Below are 18,320 nucleotides of genomic sequence, written 5' to 3'. Positions count from 1 at the left end.
CTGCCAAGACAAGCTTGGGAACAGCTGAAAACCTCCAGGGTAGCAGTAGCCAACCCTTAGAACTATCTAGCCCTGAAAATGAGCAACCCTTACAGCTAGAAGGAAGAGATAACCAAGAGTCAGAACTTGAGGAGGAAACAGAGCATACTAGTGAAGAGGAGAGGGATGAAACAGAACTTCCCTTAACTCCCAGCACAAGTCCACCACAAGACTTATTACATGATGTTGAATTGGCCCAGATTTTGGCCAATATGAGTGAATTTATACAACCCGAAAGCCCACTCAACCTTAATGTTGAAGTAGAGAAATCGGAAGAAAACTATGCCCATAATAAGAGCATGACGAAAAACGTAATTGGTGAGGAAGAAACAGGGGCAGAAGTTACTCAAGAGGAGGCAGACCAGACCAAGAGTACACATCCAGAAGAACTTAGTTGGGTCAATTTAAACACAGAGGATGGGGGCCAAATAGGAGAAACAAAAACCAGTCAGGGCAAAGACATAGCCCTTGGAGAGAAAGGCCCAGGTGAGCAACGGAGCTCGCTAAGAACAAAAACCATTAGTGAAACAATTGTTCCTCCCAAAAAGAAGAAAAGAAAAATTGAAAGGTTTAGAAAGGAGTAGCAGAGGCTACAAAAATTATTTAAAAGATTTAGGCAAAAGATAAGGACATTAAAAAGGGGGAAATTTTTAAGCAGAACCATGAAAATGGTGAATGCAACCATTCAAACTGAATTTCATGATACATCAGTTACTGGGACACAAATTGTGCCCATATTCATTCAAACTGATAAGGAACATCATGAAACTGTGCTAGAAGCAGCTGCCCAAACAGAGAATGTACATTTTTGTAATGTAGTTGTTCAAATGGAGGTGATACCTTCCAACAGCATGGACACCCAAACAGATATCCAAGCCAAAGATATTTTGATGTGCAGTGACCCTTGTATAACAAATCTTCAAGAAAATCTGGCACAGGCTTGGCTGACCATAGAAAGGCTTGAGGAATAAACTGTTCCCCAACAGAGATACCAGGAATTACAAAGGCAATTTCCAAATATCAATGCATCGGAAAGTGAGGCCTTCGATAAATATCGAAGGGCAGAAGAAAGAACTGAGAAAATAAAGATCAGACTGGAGACAGTCACGCATCAAATGGATACTCTTTGTTCACTATACATGGATGTTTTGACATGCAATTCCCCTGCCAATAACTACAATCTATTTTTGTTAGAAAGGTATTTATAGCTAAAAATCAAGGTTGTCAGCGCAGGGAAACCCATAGAATTGAAAACTGTTGAAGATTTCATAAACTACTGGAAACACCATGGGGTGAAAGTTCAATGATTACTCTGTGAGTTTTACCTGCATAATTTTGTATTGATAGAAGAATTGGAGAAGAATCCTAGCCCTTTTGTGGGGAATGTACAATTTCAAGCCTTCATTTCATTTACTGCTAATGAATTGAAATGGTTTAAATCCCATAATGCATTCCACAGGTAGGAAAATGGATTGGACCTTTAGGTCAGAGGTGAACCAAAGAACCCACTGCAAATGCTAGCCAAACACAAAAGTTTGATGCAAAAGGAAGGAGTAATCCAGATCTTGGGGCCCATTCACAAAGAGATTTTCCAGCAGGGGGTAGAGTATTTTCTCTATATTAAAGACAACTCCTTGGCTATAGCTAAATTTAGATGGAAAATTTCCAATCGTAATGTACAGGACAAAGAACCATTTAACTATAAAAACTTTAAATTGCCTGCATATCACTTTGTCACTTATAGCAACCTCATCTTGAGGGAAGGCCCATATTGGCTAGGCTGTTAGTTCCGTAGCCCTATTTTTTGGTATCCTGCAGAAGGCTATAAAGCTATATATGAATTACCTGAAGGACAGACAGGACACATTTTCGAAACCTTGGCCAAAAATCATGGTTTCAGACCACTTCATGACATTCCTTCTCTAGCCTATTCCTTGACTGCTCTGCACACAAACTACATGGTTTTCATGAGGGCATGAAAAAGGGTAAGCAGGGGAGTATGTTGAGTTATGGAAAAGGTATGCATATGTATTTATTTCATCATCCTTTTCTTTAGTTATATTCCCTTTTATATCCTAAAATGTTAATATATCAAAGGATTATGGTAAAAATGAGGAAATTATCTATCATCACGATTTAGCTAACTGTTATCCCTCTTTATGCAGGAAAAAGACGAAATGGAACAACTGTTGTCCCTCAGCCAAGGAACAACGAAGAGACAAGCAAGCCAAGGATGGAGTGTGCAGTTATGGACAAAAGCAAAGCGAATCACAGGACCAGTGCAAGGAGGGAAAGATGACTAAAGTTAGAAGATTGCGTGAATCCCTCAGGATCTCTTGATCTTGAGGGATTGCTGTTACTGTTTATTCCTTTTACCTCTTTGCCATTATAAAAGGTAGTGATTGTAAGCAGAAAAAAGAAAAAGGAAGAGACATTATTCGAGAATTATTATTGTATTTGTAACTTTGATCATCAACTCTTGCAATTAAAGCAGAGTACGAACTGGTTGTAACCACTTTACAATTATTAATATATAAAACAGTTCTTATTCCTTCTCATCTACTGAAGTAATCTGGCGGTGTTCACTGGCAGCTAAGGGCCCGACCCTGGTGGATTCACTTGCTGTTCCTGTACCATTATTTTATGATTTTTGCCGTGTGATGGTTTGGTTTGATTTCCACTTACTGTAATCGCATCGCTTTGCTATTTCATATTTATAGTCTTAACGAAATTACTCTGTTTTACATTTTGTGATAATATTGATTTAAGTTGTTACTATCTCCGATCTAGTTATCTACTTCAGCATTCTATTATTGTTATTTCCAATCCAGTTATTTAGCTCAGTGTGCTATCTTGAGATTCTCTACTATAAGGAATATTGACTAATGTTGTCTACAATCTCAGACTAAGATACTTACTATTTAGATTAGAAATTATGTTTGGAAAATCATTCAGTTAAAAGAGAGATGAGTTATTGTTACTGCATCCTTGACTGAATTTCTGATTTGGTTTCATTAGCGAATTAAGCTTTCTTTTAATTGTAATTAGATTTTACTATCTGCATCCATTTACTCCTATATTCGAAAGAACTGTTCTGCAATCTAAAAGCATTACTCTTTGAGTTAAATAGCCGCCACATACTATGTACACTCTTGAAATGGAAAGTCTTACTTGGATTGATAACTAATGTGAAGATAATTAGGAGTTAAAAAAGACACCTTTTATCACTCAACAGCCAACACTTTTAGAAAGTTGCGCAGAGGTTATTGCTATTGAAAAAGACTTGTGTGCCATTGGAGTCATCAAGGATGATGAATCAATGAAAAACTCCAAGGATGTGAGCAAGAATCCCCAAGCAACAACGAGCAATGGAAGTGACAAGGAAGCAACTGATATTGAGAACCTCACTCGCCTTGTCAAGAAATTGACCACCAAAATGTCCAAACTCAAGTGATGAAATATGGACACATTCGCAGGCAGCCATCTGCCCAGATAGAGACAAGAAAGCAGTTCATCAACTAACTCATCAAGCAACAACCAGTTCCGTTCCAAATTTGTGCAGAAGCCTATGTTCCAACTCGATCAATGTGCTAATCCTAAGTTATGTTCCTTCCATGAATAATTTCATCTCGAGAACCCTTGTTCTGATTGGAAGTGAGTTGTTACCTCTATCTGTACTCATACACTCGATGCAGATGACGACATACAAGAGTAGCTAGAAGACATTGATGATAATGAAGAGGTTTCACCTAATGGAGCACCAAGTTCTAGGCATGTGCTAAATGCATATTAGTGCTCGCAAGTAATCTCAAAGTCGAAGACTGAGAAGCAGCCCCAAAAGAAAAATGATCATTATAATGTTAGGAGTAAAGGGGCTCCACCTGCACTTGAGGAGATGCAAGATAAAGTGAGGCAACTAATAAAGAAGTTCGATCCACTCGCTACCTCAAAGCAACAAGCACAAAGCAAGTCTGGGAAGATAGCGGCAGATAAGAGTATGTCCATAGGAAGTAGGTTTCGAAGCACTCCGCCAGACAACATGAACATTCGTTACACCCCAAACACCTCGGTGATTCTACCGCCTCTGGATTACAACATAGTCGATGACATGAAGAAAACTCAAGCAAACATCAGTTTTTCGAGTTATCCAAAGTCCAGAGTCAACAAGATATCTTGTTGCATGCATTGGGACAAGCAACAATAGACAATGCGACCTCTACTAACAAGGGAGCATGCACACCTCCCAGATCGCTATCCACTGTGCTCAATATACTCCAGATGGAAGAAGAAAACTCAGGTTACCCCCCATTCCTACTTTCATTCGAAGTTTTCAACTACAATGTCCACAACTACTTGGTTGATTCTGGCGTGACAGCCAATGTCATGCGCTCTCCATTGCTAAGAAGATCAATGCACGATGGAGTGAAACATCCATGAGAATCATCCAACTTAATAGAACATTAATACCAACCATTGGTGAACTACGAGATGTGATCATCTGACTATCCCATGATAGTCGAGTCCACTAGTGAATCAACATAGTTGTTGTGGACATACCGGAAGCATATGGTCTGCTGCTCAGCAGAGACTGGTCTAGTAAGCTAGATGGATACTTTGCTACATAGTAGTCTCACATGTGGCTTCCGTACAAGGGCATATGCAACCAAATCCTAGTGTTATCCAAGAGGTATATGAAAGACAATGTCACTCCCCTTAATGCCAAGAACGAACCATTGGCCTTCGTAGAACTCATATCTTGTAACTTCCCCCTAGAAACGAAATTGGAGTGTTATCCTACATGGCCTACTAAAACCTCATCAAACAAGCAGTTGGGACTCCTTCCTCACCCAACTGATGATAATGAAACTTGTACAGTTTGTTTTTCTGATAGTAGCAGTAGTAGCAACAACGATAGTAGCAGGAGTACCAACACGCCGAACGGTCCATGTACAGACAATTTGTGGGCCATGAGTCTTGACAAATCAGGAACATACGATAGCTCAAGGACCGAGTGTATCTTAGTCATCCAAAACAACGGAAAATGCATGACTTCAAGATTTTTGAAGTTCAAAGTCACAAACAATGATGCTAAAGCACTTAGGATGAACACATGAAGGACCAACACTATGAACGAACAAAGAAACCTAGGAATCTACGATGATCCAAAGATGGCCAATCTCAGTACAAGTTATGTACTGCAGCAGCAACCAATCATTGCCACCTGATCGAATAATACTGGGATGGGTCTCCATGAGTAGATGATGACCTGAGTACCCACTACATGTTAACAATCCAACATGAGATTCTAGATAAAGGAGAGACAAGCCATTACAGCAAAGAACAGGTAACACATACATGTTGTTTGTACTGCTTTCACCAAAAATATTGACTAACATTTTAAGTGTTTGGATGACTTTCAAAGTTCATCATCATACTTGGTTTTCTAATTTAAATCCTGCACGTAATAAATCTGGAAAGATCCACTTACGCATTGACTTCAGAAACTTAAACCCTTCCCGGAATAAAAACAACCACCTTATGCCATCATCCAATCCCATGTTGCACACAGTACCTGAAATAGTGGTGTTGTCTTCACTTGAAGGTCTTTTGGAATGCCACCAGTTTCTAGTAGTGGAGCTCGTTGGATCGGCACTGGTCCATGAGAAACTTGGCTCACACACGTATCATTTGCAATCACTTGATGGGAGGATTGATAATCTTCCTGTCAACATCCAAGTCCTTAAACATTAGTTTTAGTAGGTCGAGTCACACCTATGTCATGTACATAGTCTGCTTGCTGCCTTTTGTTTCATTTGGTTTGTTTTGCTTATTATCTTTGCTTTCACTTTGTTTGATTTTTCTTACTATTTTTGTTCACATTCATTTTATTTGTTTTATATATTACTATTTTTATTTCCGGAAATAAGTGTTTCGAACTACTACGTTCTGGATTTTGAATATAGTATGTGGCTGAAATTTGAAGAGACTTGTGATGCTGCAGCACTTGGCCAGTATTATGTCCATTTTCTTTCTGCTTGGTTACTACCTTCGGCTGATGAAGTCCTAATGGAAAATATGAACCATCTATAAGGGAAGCTTTGCTCCAACCATGAACCTTTATCCACACTAGGAAGCCCCATGCCTATACTCAGCCTTCTGCTCGGTGTTTTTTAGCTAATCCAACTAGTAGAAATGGAGAGAGGGAAAAGTCTAAACGACCATACCTATGCTAGAGGTCTTACATGCTTCTCTGAAGGAACAACCTCTTCTGCTCTCAATAAGTCAAGATGCCTCTTCCGCTACAAAAATAAATAAGTTCCTATGCAGAGTTCTCTTAAAAAAATACAATGGAAAAAGAAGAGGAAACCTTCTTGCGTAGAGAGGTTAAGCATGCAACTCCACTGGGGTACTGACCAGGCTCGCTGGTAGTGGAGAAATGTGTGTGTTCCTACGTGACTCCATTGGGGTACTGTTCAGGCTTTCTAGCATCAGAACAACACTAGAGATGAAAACTTATACTCTGAAAATCTTCAACTTGCAAACCAAACTACCCATCCCAAATTCGAAACACTGAGATCTAAGCTAAACTTTTGATTGTGTTTGACTGAGTTGGCAAAGGGAAAACCATGTATGTCCATGGGGTAAGTGGGGAAACTGAGGAAACCTACATAGCGATTCAGTACGTCCCGAAATACCAAGGCCCTATGCTATCAATGAACTGAAACAGAGAAGCTGGAGTTCTACGAGTGTGTCGCCAAGTGTTGTAGCGACTACAACCACCCTCCAAAATTTTGGGCTGCAACAATTTCAAAGCCTCCCTTGAAGAGTTTCACTTTATGAATGCACACACTCGGGTTCACTCTGTAAGCTCATGTGAGTCTTTACATTCACCTTGCTTATTGCATTCAAGTCTCTGCATGTTGATGTCTAAGTCATGCTTGCAACCATGTTCTGGTTATGCTCAAATTCTTTGCTTTGTATGTGTTTCTTGTGTCCGCCATGAAAGCATCTCACACTCACACACGAATTCACATTCATTGTTGCGCAAGCACTATCTCGATCATGAGTGATCAATCACAAGTGTTGCGATTTCCGCTTGCATTGCCAATCAGTCATGTTAAACATGTGTCTCTATACGGTTTGTGCATTTTTTCGTCAAGTCATACGAGCGTGTGTTCATATGATCACCTATGCATCTTTCAACTGTTCACACACTTAGTCATTTTTGTTGAAGCTCTCACAACCAAACTCCTCACTGACACATGGACCATCACCCTACTTTCGAATCGATTGACTGCCAACCAGAAAAGTGCAGAAGCACCAAGCTAGTTCTTTCAGGCTGCGATGCCCGCAAGAAACTAAATCAACACTCATGCTAGCAACCCAGATAGTCGAACCTGGGAGTCACCTCATGACTAACTCCCCTCAAAAATTACATAGAGGTTGTTGAAATTACCTACTCAATTGACTAACGAAATTGCATCGATAGGCTGGATAGGCACCAAGTGTCCATCGTTATCTCATTCAAAAAATTGCACAGTTTTCCCAGTTAGTCATGTGCACAATCGACCAACTGTTCATCTCATAAATTTTGCAATGCTCATGAGCAGGCCTTCCACTGCCCATCAATCAACTCAGCTCAAAAATTGCATAGAGATGATTCGCAAGCTGGCCTCCTGGCCTTAGTGTAGTTTTCCCAGCCAGTAGCTCCTAGCAACAGACTCCCTGTTCCCTCTAGTAATTACGCAGTTTCTACTGCCAATGATTGAGCAGTCAACTGCCAGTTCCCTCTAGGAATTACGTAGTTTTGGTTGTGAGTGAACCCAGAAGCAAATAGGAAGTTCCCTCTAGGAATTGCACAGTTTTGGCTACTAGTGACCCTAGCAGCCAACTGGCAGTTCCCTCTGGGAAATGCGCAATTCTGGCTGCCAGTCTCCTCGAAATTTCCCCAGAAAAATTTCACAATCCTTGCCTGCTGACCCTTCATGTAGCCCAGCCCATTCCTCTGGGAAATTGCACAAATATGGTTGTCTAGCCCCCGCTGACTGTTCACTCTGGGAAATGTGCATAGCATGCCTGCCTTACCTTCCTATAGCCCAGACTATCCTTCCCAAAATTCGTGCAATTTTCCCTCCCAACCGAGCCAGACCTTGTAAACAGTCACTGTCGACTCAGATTGTTTGTCCTCATCTTCTAGTGACTCTTGCGTAGTTTTCATCAATAGTTGCTCAGAGCCATCATCCCGCATCACATCCCTACTGCCTCTCCTGGTCACCTGTATCCGAATGATCATGTGTCATGGTAGACTAGAAGGTTTTGGATTTGACGTCGTCTCGTCATGAGCGACTGTAGGTATAGGTACACCAGCAAAAATGTCTAGACGATGAACAGGATGAATGAAGGGAGCATGTACAGATAGACAGGTTCACCAATGGACGAACAAACGAGGCATGCAGAGTGGATGAACTCGACGAACATGCACCTTCATGAACAAGTGAGCCTGTTAAGCCTTCCAACATGAAAGTAAGGAACAACATGCTAAAGCTTCATCAAGTGAACCAAGGACCATTGAAGACTCCACGTACTTCATCATGCAGAGGTGAAGCTATGATACACCATGAAGACATCCATCACTCACCAGCACTGTAGCTCGATATGAACTCCAGTAACAACATGAATGTACGAACATTATCTTGTCAAGTCATGTTGAGTCAAGTCAAGAGTCATGTTTCCCGCATTTCCACTATGGGCTTGTTGTCAATCAATGTGATGTAATGTGGAAGTCCAAGAGACCCACTTGTTGAAACATAGAGTCATGTAAGTCAGAAAGTCACAGAAGTCGAATGGTTATGAGGGTAGTCGAATAGCCACAAAGGTTCAGTTTCACCCTTGGCTATAAACACCCCCCTCATTTGTTTATGAAATGACTTTTCACCTCAGCTCCTCCCACATAGCCAAGAGAGTCTATAATCTTTTCTTTGAGGAGTAAGTAGTGGATCTAATGCCTCGCTGACGGGGTTAGTGATGTATGGTGTAACGATGTGTCTTGGAACTTTCGCTTAATTCAGAATCATGTTAACAGGACGACACATTTTCACACATGTATTGTATTTGTTGTAAGAATGATCTTTAACACTTGTAATGCATGTTGCTTTAACTTGTGTTCTACATCTGAACTGATTCATTTGTTGTATTACATAATCTATTATGGAAATGTGTTGTATATGCTGTTAATGTTGTCCCGTCTATGTCGACTGCTCTACCGGACATCAAATAAACCTTTCACATGAACCTTGTTGTAACAACCATTGCACTCGTTCAGACTGTGCTATTAGTGTTGTACGTGTTATCTTACCTTGTATGTTGTGACTGCCGCATTCGAGTGGACTACTCCACCGAAAGATGTGTATGTCCTTTTGTGTTGTGTGTTCCTAGCCGAGTTGGGACGGATCCCTTCCAACCTGTAACTCACCTTCACCTTCTTCCCCTCATAGTGAAAGAACCATTTACACAAGTACACTTACACTCACTAGGCATGCGAACCTCACTTCTCGAAGACAAAGTGAACCACTCTCCTATACTGACAAGCAAGAGTTGACAAAAATCCTTAAGACAATGGCAACTGGGCCATCATACTAGATGGGACTCCCACACCAAATAGTGTGACGTCTAGTTGGGACTTCATACCGAGGTGATCCCCTAAATTTTGGTGGGTCTAGTACCAACAAAAGCAAGCTAGTAGAAAGCTATGAAGATTTTGATGGTTTCGAGATGGGACACTGGTGCAAAGGTTTCTTCAAAATCTATTCCTTCCTATTGTGCATACTATTTGCAGATAAGACGTGCCCTATTCCTGATTATTTTTGCATCTTCATTTAGCTTGTTCTTAAATATTCATTTGTACCTATTACATTTTTATTATGTGGCCTTGGAACTAGATCCCTACTAGGGTTTTTCTCGATTCAGTTAAGTTATTCATGCATGTAATTAATCCAACATTCATATTGAATTGGTTAATTCACATTTTGAGATTCAATTATAGATAGAAAATATAGATGAATAGATGAACCAATGAATTTCCTTCCATTTTTCATTCTAGAATCTTTATCACCAAGTATTTTACTTTCAAGATTATTTTTTTATACATACCTAGATGGAGTCCTTTCTAGATCATTTTCTTCTCCCTCCTCTTCTTTTGATGCTCCATATTATTCTTTCTGTACAATTTCTTTGATTTCATTGACCAAAGGTTCATCATCAAAATGTGTTTGTCTTTTGGGACATACATATCCTTCATCTATCATTACATATATGAATTCAATAATCTTATGAAGTATTTTATTGTAAAATTTGTACGCCTTTCTTCTAGAAGAGTATCCAGGAAGGATTCCTTCATCTTCCCCTGGTTCAAATTTTCTAATTTTATCATCATTTCTTTTGATATAACATTTTCATCCATAGATCTTAAAATACTTCACTGATGCAGGTCGACCATACCATAATTCATATGTTGTTTTGTCACTTTTAACCCTTACTTGGGATTTATTGAGTATGTTGACTATTGTTTGCACTGTGTCTCCCAAAAATGTATGAGGAACTTTATATTCATCAAGCATTGGACGAGCGATTTGTTGAATCGTTATTTTAATTCTTTCAACAACTTTTTTTCGCTGAGGATTTTTTGCTATAGAGAATTGTTTTTTGATTCCATTCTAATCACAAAAATCATAGAATTCATTGATATGAATTCAACCCCTCTATCAGACCTGAGGCACAATTTTTAAATCATCATTTGATTTTCAACCAAAGCCTTGAATATCTAAAATTTCTTACTGACCACATCTTTAAATTTTAGCAAGCTAACTCAACATGCTCTAGTGCAGTCGTCAACTAACAACATAAAATATTGCTCACCTTGAGGAGATTTCTTCTTCATTAGTCTACATAATTTTGTATGGATCAAAGCAAGGGGTCTTTCTGAATAACATTATTTTTCTTTGAATTGAACCATTAATTTCTTACCAAATTGAAGGATTTGCAGATACTATCTTCAGGTGGTACGATATTTGGCATGTCATGAACAAATCCCTTCTTTCATAGTTTAACTGGATGACTAAAATTGAGATGTCCTAACCTCTTGTGTCACAGCTAACTTTATTTAGTCTTTCTCAAATAACAATGATCATTGTTACCTTCTAAGACATATACATTATCCAAAGTTTTGGTTGCTTTGGTTATACTTTTCCTTCTATCCAATTATTTTACCACACATCCTTTGGACCTGAAGATAACTTCATGTCCATGGTTACACATCTAGTTGAAACTAAACATATTAGATTTTAAGCCATCTACAAAAAAGGCAGTTTAGGCCTTGGTTTTACCTCTTACGACCACATATCATTTACCTTTTGTAGTATCAGGAGAATTATTACCAAAATAAACATTTCCTTTATTAACTTCATTAAAGGAAACAAAATTATTTCGATCACCTATCATGTGTCTCTAGAAACCAATGTCAATGTGACATAGGTTCTCTTGATCCCTGGCATGCAAAGCTGAACCACACTTTTTTGAACAGGAAGTCTTATTTTTCCAAACTTTAGGAGAATCAGTATTTTGTTCATGTTGATAAGAAGGTATCAATATGCTTCTACATTCACTTCCTCATGTCCAAAATTATTTCATATAGAGCATTCAATTTCATCCATAAGAGGAGAGAAGGAATTATTAAGAGACTTCTTAGCCTCTATTGACTTATTTATATTATACTTGACTCTTACTTCTCTAGTCTTGATAGTTTTGTATGTTACACAATGAATGGATTTATTACCAAAATTATGACAAGCAAATTAGTGACCATAGAATAAATATGATTACCTGGGAGTAAAGAATTTCCTTGGATGACTTGGCTCTTGATTGTATAAATATTTCCTTTCTGATCTTGGTTGCCTCCTTTGTTTTAAGTTTGTGTGGCTTGATTCATCCTTCTTTTGTTGAATCTTTTTTCTTTGACCATTGATTCCCTTTATGACATTATCATAAACTTTTGGGCATGTGTCTATTAACATCTTAGGGTTTGAGTCTTTGTTGTTTTAACTCTGAGATGCACTCTATCCAAGAATTATCTTTACTAACGAAGAACAATGGTCATTAATAATTTTCTCCAATGTTTCAAATTATTTTGCAAACATGAAATTTAGGTATAATTATAATTATAAGGCATAAGTGATCATATATGGGTAAACAAAAAAATATACGACATAATTATGAAACAAACAAGAAAAATGAGATGCTATTGTGTTCAAAAAAATTATTCTAAACAAATTAATACCTAGAACAATCATTGTCAACATTATGTGCTCTCTCTTTATTGACATCCACGAAGGAATGTTATTGTTGATAACAAAAACGGGCCACACCAAGTAAGTAGATTTGGGCTCTCCAAATGGATTGACATCAACAACTGCTAATGAAAGCCTGATATTATGAGGTTCCCTTCTAAACTCTAGCCACTTTTCGTCTATATTCCTAAATGAAAATCCCTCTTCCGGCATTCGAAGAACACCATCTTCGCTTCTATTCGTTGCATGGAAATCCATAAGTGATTCTACACTTTTCCACTTGAACAATTGTCGCACACATGGAATTATGGGAATATAACGAAGAACCTTGTGAGGAACCTTTTTTGTTACTTTATTAGTTTGATATATACTCTAATCACATTTTGGGCAATTTTCTTGCAACGCATGTTATTTATAATAAGAATATCATCATTAGGGTATGGATGAATAACTTGATACTCCATTCCAATATATTTCATAATGGCATGTAAATCTCGGTATGTACGAGGTAAAACATTTGACAGTGGTAATAGAAATGCACCTAATAATATACAACAACAACAAAAAAATAGTACTGGTTAATGTAATAAACAATATTAATTGTACAAATTGCATCCAAATGTTACAAATTAGTTAAATCATGATCAACGTAATAACATTAAAAAGGACAGAAAAGATAATTTATTTATCATGTATATAGTACGAAATGTTACAATATATATTACATGGGCCTTAGAACTTGTTTCACACATGTGTTTGACAAACCATTCACCTCCTTTAAGTTGACCAACAACAATACAATAGAGAGAAAACATGTTTGTGATCCTTCATAAAGAGGTTTGGTTTCCCTCTCAAGTATAGGTATATCAAAAGCACGGTCATCATACTTGTTTCCATCATCATCCATTCCAATATTATTAAATGTCTCATGGATCAATCTATTTATCCCATCTTCTTCAACTATGTTATCAGGATCATTATCTTCTTCCATAGGATCATTAGCTTGATCCTCAATATTAATCGCTCCATGTTCTTGAATAAGTGCTTGTACTATAACCACCTCTTCCTCGTCAAGTAATTCCCTAGGGGGGCCATAATATACAATTACAATTAATAAACTAATATTAGTATATATATCAAATATTGAAACATCAATATAACAACCATTTACAAATATAATATATAAGGAAAAAAAGAGAACAAAGAGAAAGAGAACGACAACTTAGGTGAGACCCAAAAACAAAGACATCAAATCAATGATGATGCTTGTGGAATTTATACAGATATTTAAGAATATGTTGAAAAAAATATAAGAAAGATTTTACTTTTCTTGACATGTAGGAAGTGAGACACTTTTTGAGATATATAGTTACAACCATAATAAAAAACATATTGTAATGCCCCACTTAAATATTATCCTACAAATTTTGTTAATGTTTACATTATCTGAAAATATTGAGAAATATTGGTCTAATATAAAATTCATGATTTCTATTATTCAAATTCCCCATTTACCTTCTAAAATTGAATATTAGGTAGGATATGGTCTCCTTCCATTATTTTAAATAATATATGTATTCATCTCACATTCCCCAATGTACCCTCACATTTACTAGGGAGAAGACATGGTCCTTTCCATGTAATTACATCTCACATTCCCCAATGTACCCACACATTTACATGGGAGAAGACATAGTCCTCTCCATTTAATTATCAATATATATATATTCATCTCACATTCCCAAATGTACTTTTCAAATTTACTTGGGAGAAGACATGGTCCTTTCCCATTAAATTCCCAATTTTATATTCATGTCACATTTCCAAATGTACTCCCAGCTTTACTTGGGAGAAGAGAAGTCAACTATAAGGATGGATGAGAAGTTAATTACATTAATGAGAGGTGGTTGAGGTGGAGAAGGAAAGGAGGGTATAAAAAGGGAAGGGGAAGGGAGAAAAGGGTGGTTGGGTCTTGCTTATGATTGTGGGGTTGGTTGTGATTGTTTGGACTTGTTGTGTTTTTGGAGACCTTAGGAAACTATGGAGGTTTCTTGGGTTGTTGAGAGGAGGGAAGTATTGTTATCTTAGTCTGGATCTTTCATCTTGGACACACACACTACATCTGGTTGGACTTGGGATCAGAGGGCTAGGGAACCTGTGGAGGTTTCCTGGGCTAGGGATTATTTCCTAGTTGGCTGGGAGGTAAATTAGTTAGGTCCATTAAGAGGAGCATTCATTAGGAGCAACAGGACAAAGGTATCTCCATTAGCCACTGGTATAGGTATTCCTCCATAGACTACTCTTGTAAAGTTTATTAGAATGAAATATTCACCTTAATTTATGCTGATTAGAATGTAAATGATAAAATTTTATTTGTTTAAAAGCCGTGTAAGTAAGTAAGTTATCACCTCTTATCGCATTTAATTTCATAAGAAATTAGACCTAAGGTCTGTTAGCAGACCTTAGGGCAGGTCTCTTACACATGGTATCAGAGCTTTGGTTCAAAATATAGACCTTGAAACCTATTGTGGGAGGCATAGAAATGTTGAGAGAGCATTTAATAAAGATAGCATTGGTGGGAGATCTCAGTTTCTCTCTGTTCTAACAGATTTTATCTCCGTGACTGTGGGCATCATTTTTCACACTTGAGGTGCTCAGTTTTCTATTATTGTCTATATTTCGTTGCATAGCTGCTAAGCCTGTTGGCAATATCGGCAAAAGACTACCACCAACAAAAGAGTTTGAACTTGTACCTCCCATCCAAAAAGAGTTAAAACAAAAATGAAGTTTCTTGGTAAGAGGAAAACTGGGTATGGGTTCTCTTTGGTAGGTAACTGCATGTTTTGGCAGGATTGTATTATGTGATTTGTCCCTCTTGTGTGTTACTGATGCAATTGCCCTCGTTGAGCATGAACCCTGGTTGGCTCAAAACCCATCTAAGTGAACTTGCTACCCATGAGCTTGGCTTTGCTATCTGTTGTTGGCATCGCATGATGTAGTGTCTCCCATTTGGTTAATCTAGCCAAGTGTCAGCCAAAATAAAATATCTTGTTGTAGAAAAGAGACTTTAACCTGTTGATTTTCATTTGTCCATTAGAAGAAAAATGGAGGGTCTAGTATGTACCATCCCAGAATGTTCAATTTCTCCACAATTCATCAGATTGGATGAGTAACGCTCATTTCCTCGTTGAGCCTTGGTTTGTTTCTTCCTTCCTTCCAGGTGTGTGGTGCGGTGGTACAAGTTGAAAACCTTTTGTGCATGTTTGACAGAGTAGCCCCTCAAACCTCTTGCCTAAGCTGAAGGAAGTCTGCTCGAAGTCATGAATCCCCTTGGAGCCTATTTCTCAATGCTCTTCCAACCAAAAAAAAAACAACTTGCTCTCTGTGCTGGCTGCGTAGTTTTCTCCCTGTCACCTCTCCATTCCCATTTAGTCATTTTATGTTTTACACAAACACAGGCTCAGATATATTTGATGAATATATTCTTTTGGGAAGATGGAAACTGGGGTACTTGTCATCTTTAAAAGTTAATGGTAGGCTTTTGTTGGATTATGTTATGTGATCTGGCCTGGTTTGGTAGGTCTTCCTTGGCCACTAGGGATATAGAAGGTTCACCTTTGTGTATCCCTGAAGCAAATTTACCTTGTTGAGCTTGAACTCTGGCTGGCTTTGAATCAGTTTAAGGCATCTCTTATTTTGGATGAGCTCTGCCTTGTTTTCTGCTGCTATATGAGGTTGTGTTAGCATCACATGATGCATAGTCTCTTATATGGTCAGTCTATTCAAATTTTGAGCAGATTTTAGTTGTGTCAGATAAGAGAGTTCAACATAATTGATTTTATTTCTTCTGATAACAGATAGGCCTGGTATGGTCTATCCCAGTATCATCAATTTGTCTATGATTTGCTAGATTGGATCAGTAACACCCCTCCACGTTTTCAGTTTGTATCTGCCAAAAGACACAATCTGTTGCATCCACCACAAAAATGTTGTGTCATTGATGTAATGAAAGAAACAGTTCCCACAAATCCATCTATCTTAAAGTTCTTTGCTGTGTCAGATGAATGATCTTGAAGCCATTGGAGACCATTGTAGTGTTTTACAATTGTGTCAAGCATCTCAGCATAAGGAACAAGCTTCTTGACATTCCACACATTGCCATCATAAGGCATGAACTCGATGAATCGCACAATAATCGGCTTTTCCCTTGTCATTTCTACAAAGTCACAAATCTCATCATCATTTAGCCCATGCATCACAACACAATTTACCTTCACAGGATTGTAACCAAGACTGATAGCAGTTTCTATTGATTCCAGAACTTTTGCATGCCCTTTGCGTCTAGTCAAGAACTCAAATTTTGCAGGAACCAATGTATCTAAACTAATATTTAATGAATTCAATCCAGCTTCTTTGAAATTTGGAAGCTTCTTTGCTAGGGTAAGACCATTTGTAGTCATTGCCAGAGTTTTGAGTCCTTTTATTCTGGACAAGCGAACACATATATCTTTGATGTCTGGTCGAATAGTTGGTTCCCCACCAATCAACCTGATCTTATCCACACCTGAAGACACAAAAAGGTTTGCCAAGCGGATAATTTCATTTTGAGACAAAAGCTCTGGTTTGGGAGTAAGCTCCACACCTTCATCAGGCATGCAATATTGACACCTTAGGTTGCATCGCTCAGTCAGGGAAATTCTCAGGTAGGTATGCATCCTTCCAAATGAATCAATAAGCATATCTGATACAGTTGCATTTTCCACAGATAATTCTGTGATAGACTTTGCAGCAGAAGTTGCCAATGACCTCCAGCCTAGTTTAGAAATAGCATGGGATACTGGCCTTACTCTTTCCAAAATAGAGATGAAGAGAAATACTTCATAGAATTGGCAGGTACTGGATAGGAATATAATGATTGCATCTTGTCATCCTGGTAGAAATTCATGCAGAAAACCACTTCAGGAAATGACAAATTTCAATTCACAAATATAACATTTATCTATAACATGCACAATACAAAAATAAAAAAATTCAATTCTGCCAAACTTATTTCCCGTCTTATAGAACTAATAAATTGCCAGTACCTTTATACAATGGAAATACTTAACATCAAACCAGTTTAGCAAAAGATGTTCAAACAATAACATTTATAAGAAAATAGGGTTACACCATATCTCTAGCATCTTTTAGAATCTGGGTTAGTCTCACGGGATAAAACCTTTGGAAGAACATAGGAGTGCAAGTGAAAAGTTGTGGGGACCTTGCATTAATATCTGAGCTATGGCTTCTTTGCAAAATGATCAATTGTGCAATTGTAAGTGGCACCAATATTTGAAAAGGTTGTCTTTCTATTCTCAGCAACATTGTGAGCAATAGGAGTCAGCCACAGGAATATACAGATGTGTACATTAAGGATGCATCAAACAGTTTTGTTGCAAAGGAGAGATCCCTTGTTGATTTGCTAAAAATACCAAGCAATTTAAACACGGATTTTATGCTTGAACGAGAATTAGTGAAGAAATGAAGCAAACTCCCTCAATGCACCATTGAACTGAAACAAATTGAATAGTATATCTTAAAAATGACTCTATTGTCCTTGATAACAAAATTATGGTTTTTTTTCGAATCCTAGAGGTCATTAGGAGCAAGTGAACCAACTGGAGATCCAAACTCTCAGGTAATATTTAAAAGACAGCCATAGGTAAAGGTTTTTTTTTCCATTGTAGTATTGATCTCATAGGATAACAAGGTACAAATATTTGACAATGGTCTAAGTTTCATAGTTGGAGAGGGCCTTCATTTAAGGCACTGGACTACAAGGCCTGCTACCACAATGTAATCCCAAGTATGACTCTATTACAAGATCAACGTAGTCATCTTCTCCTTAAGTTTGGAAAGTTAGATTTGCTAAGCTATTGCAACAAACTAGGTTATTTCATC

General features: G+C 37.9%; 1 protein-coding gene and 1 pseudogene across 1 annotated transcript; one reads left to right on the top strand and one right to left on the bottom strand.

The window, feature by feature from the left end:
• Positions 1-16,318: 16,318 nt before the first annotated feature.
• LOC149209187 (GTP 3',8-cyclase-like) lies at positions 16,319-17,150 on the bottom strand. The gene has a single exon (XM_089398535.1). It carries the CDS (start codon positions 17,117-17,119, stop codon positions 16,319-16,321), a length of 801 nt encoding a protein of 266 aa, XP_089254661.1. The 5' UTR covers positions 17,120-17,150.
• A 59-nt stretch (positions 17,151-17,209) lies between these two features.
• Positions 17,210-18,320, top strand: part of LOC149209186 (transcription factor GAMYB-like) — a 43,483-nt pseudogene continuing 42,372 nt past the window's right edge.

Source organism: Pinus tabuliformis, chromosome 1_2, assembly GCF_031772625.1.
Source record: "Pinus tabuliformis cultivar Carrire ecotype Pingquan chromosome 1_2, CPIR1, whole genome shotgun sequence".
NCBI classification, from domain to species: domain Eukaryota; kingdom Viridiplantae; phylum Streptophyta; class Pinopsida; order Pinales; family Pinaceae; genus Pinus; species Pinus tabuliformis.
Note: the sequence above shows the minus strand (reverse complement) of the source record. Positions and strands in the feature narration are given on the sequence as shown.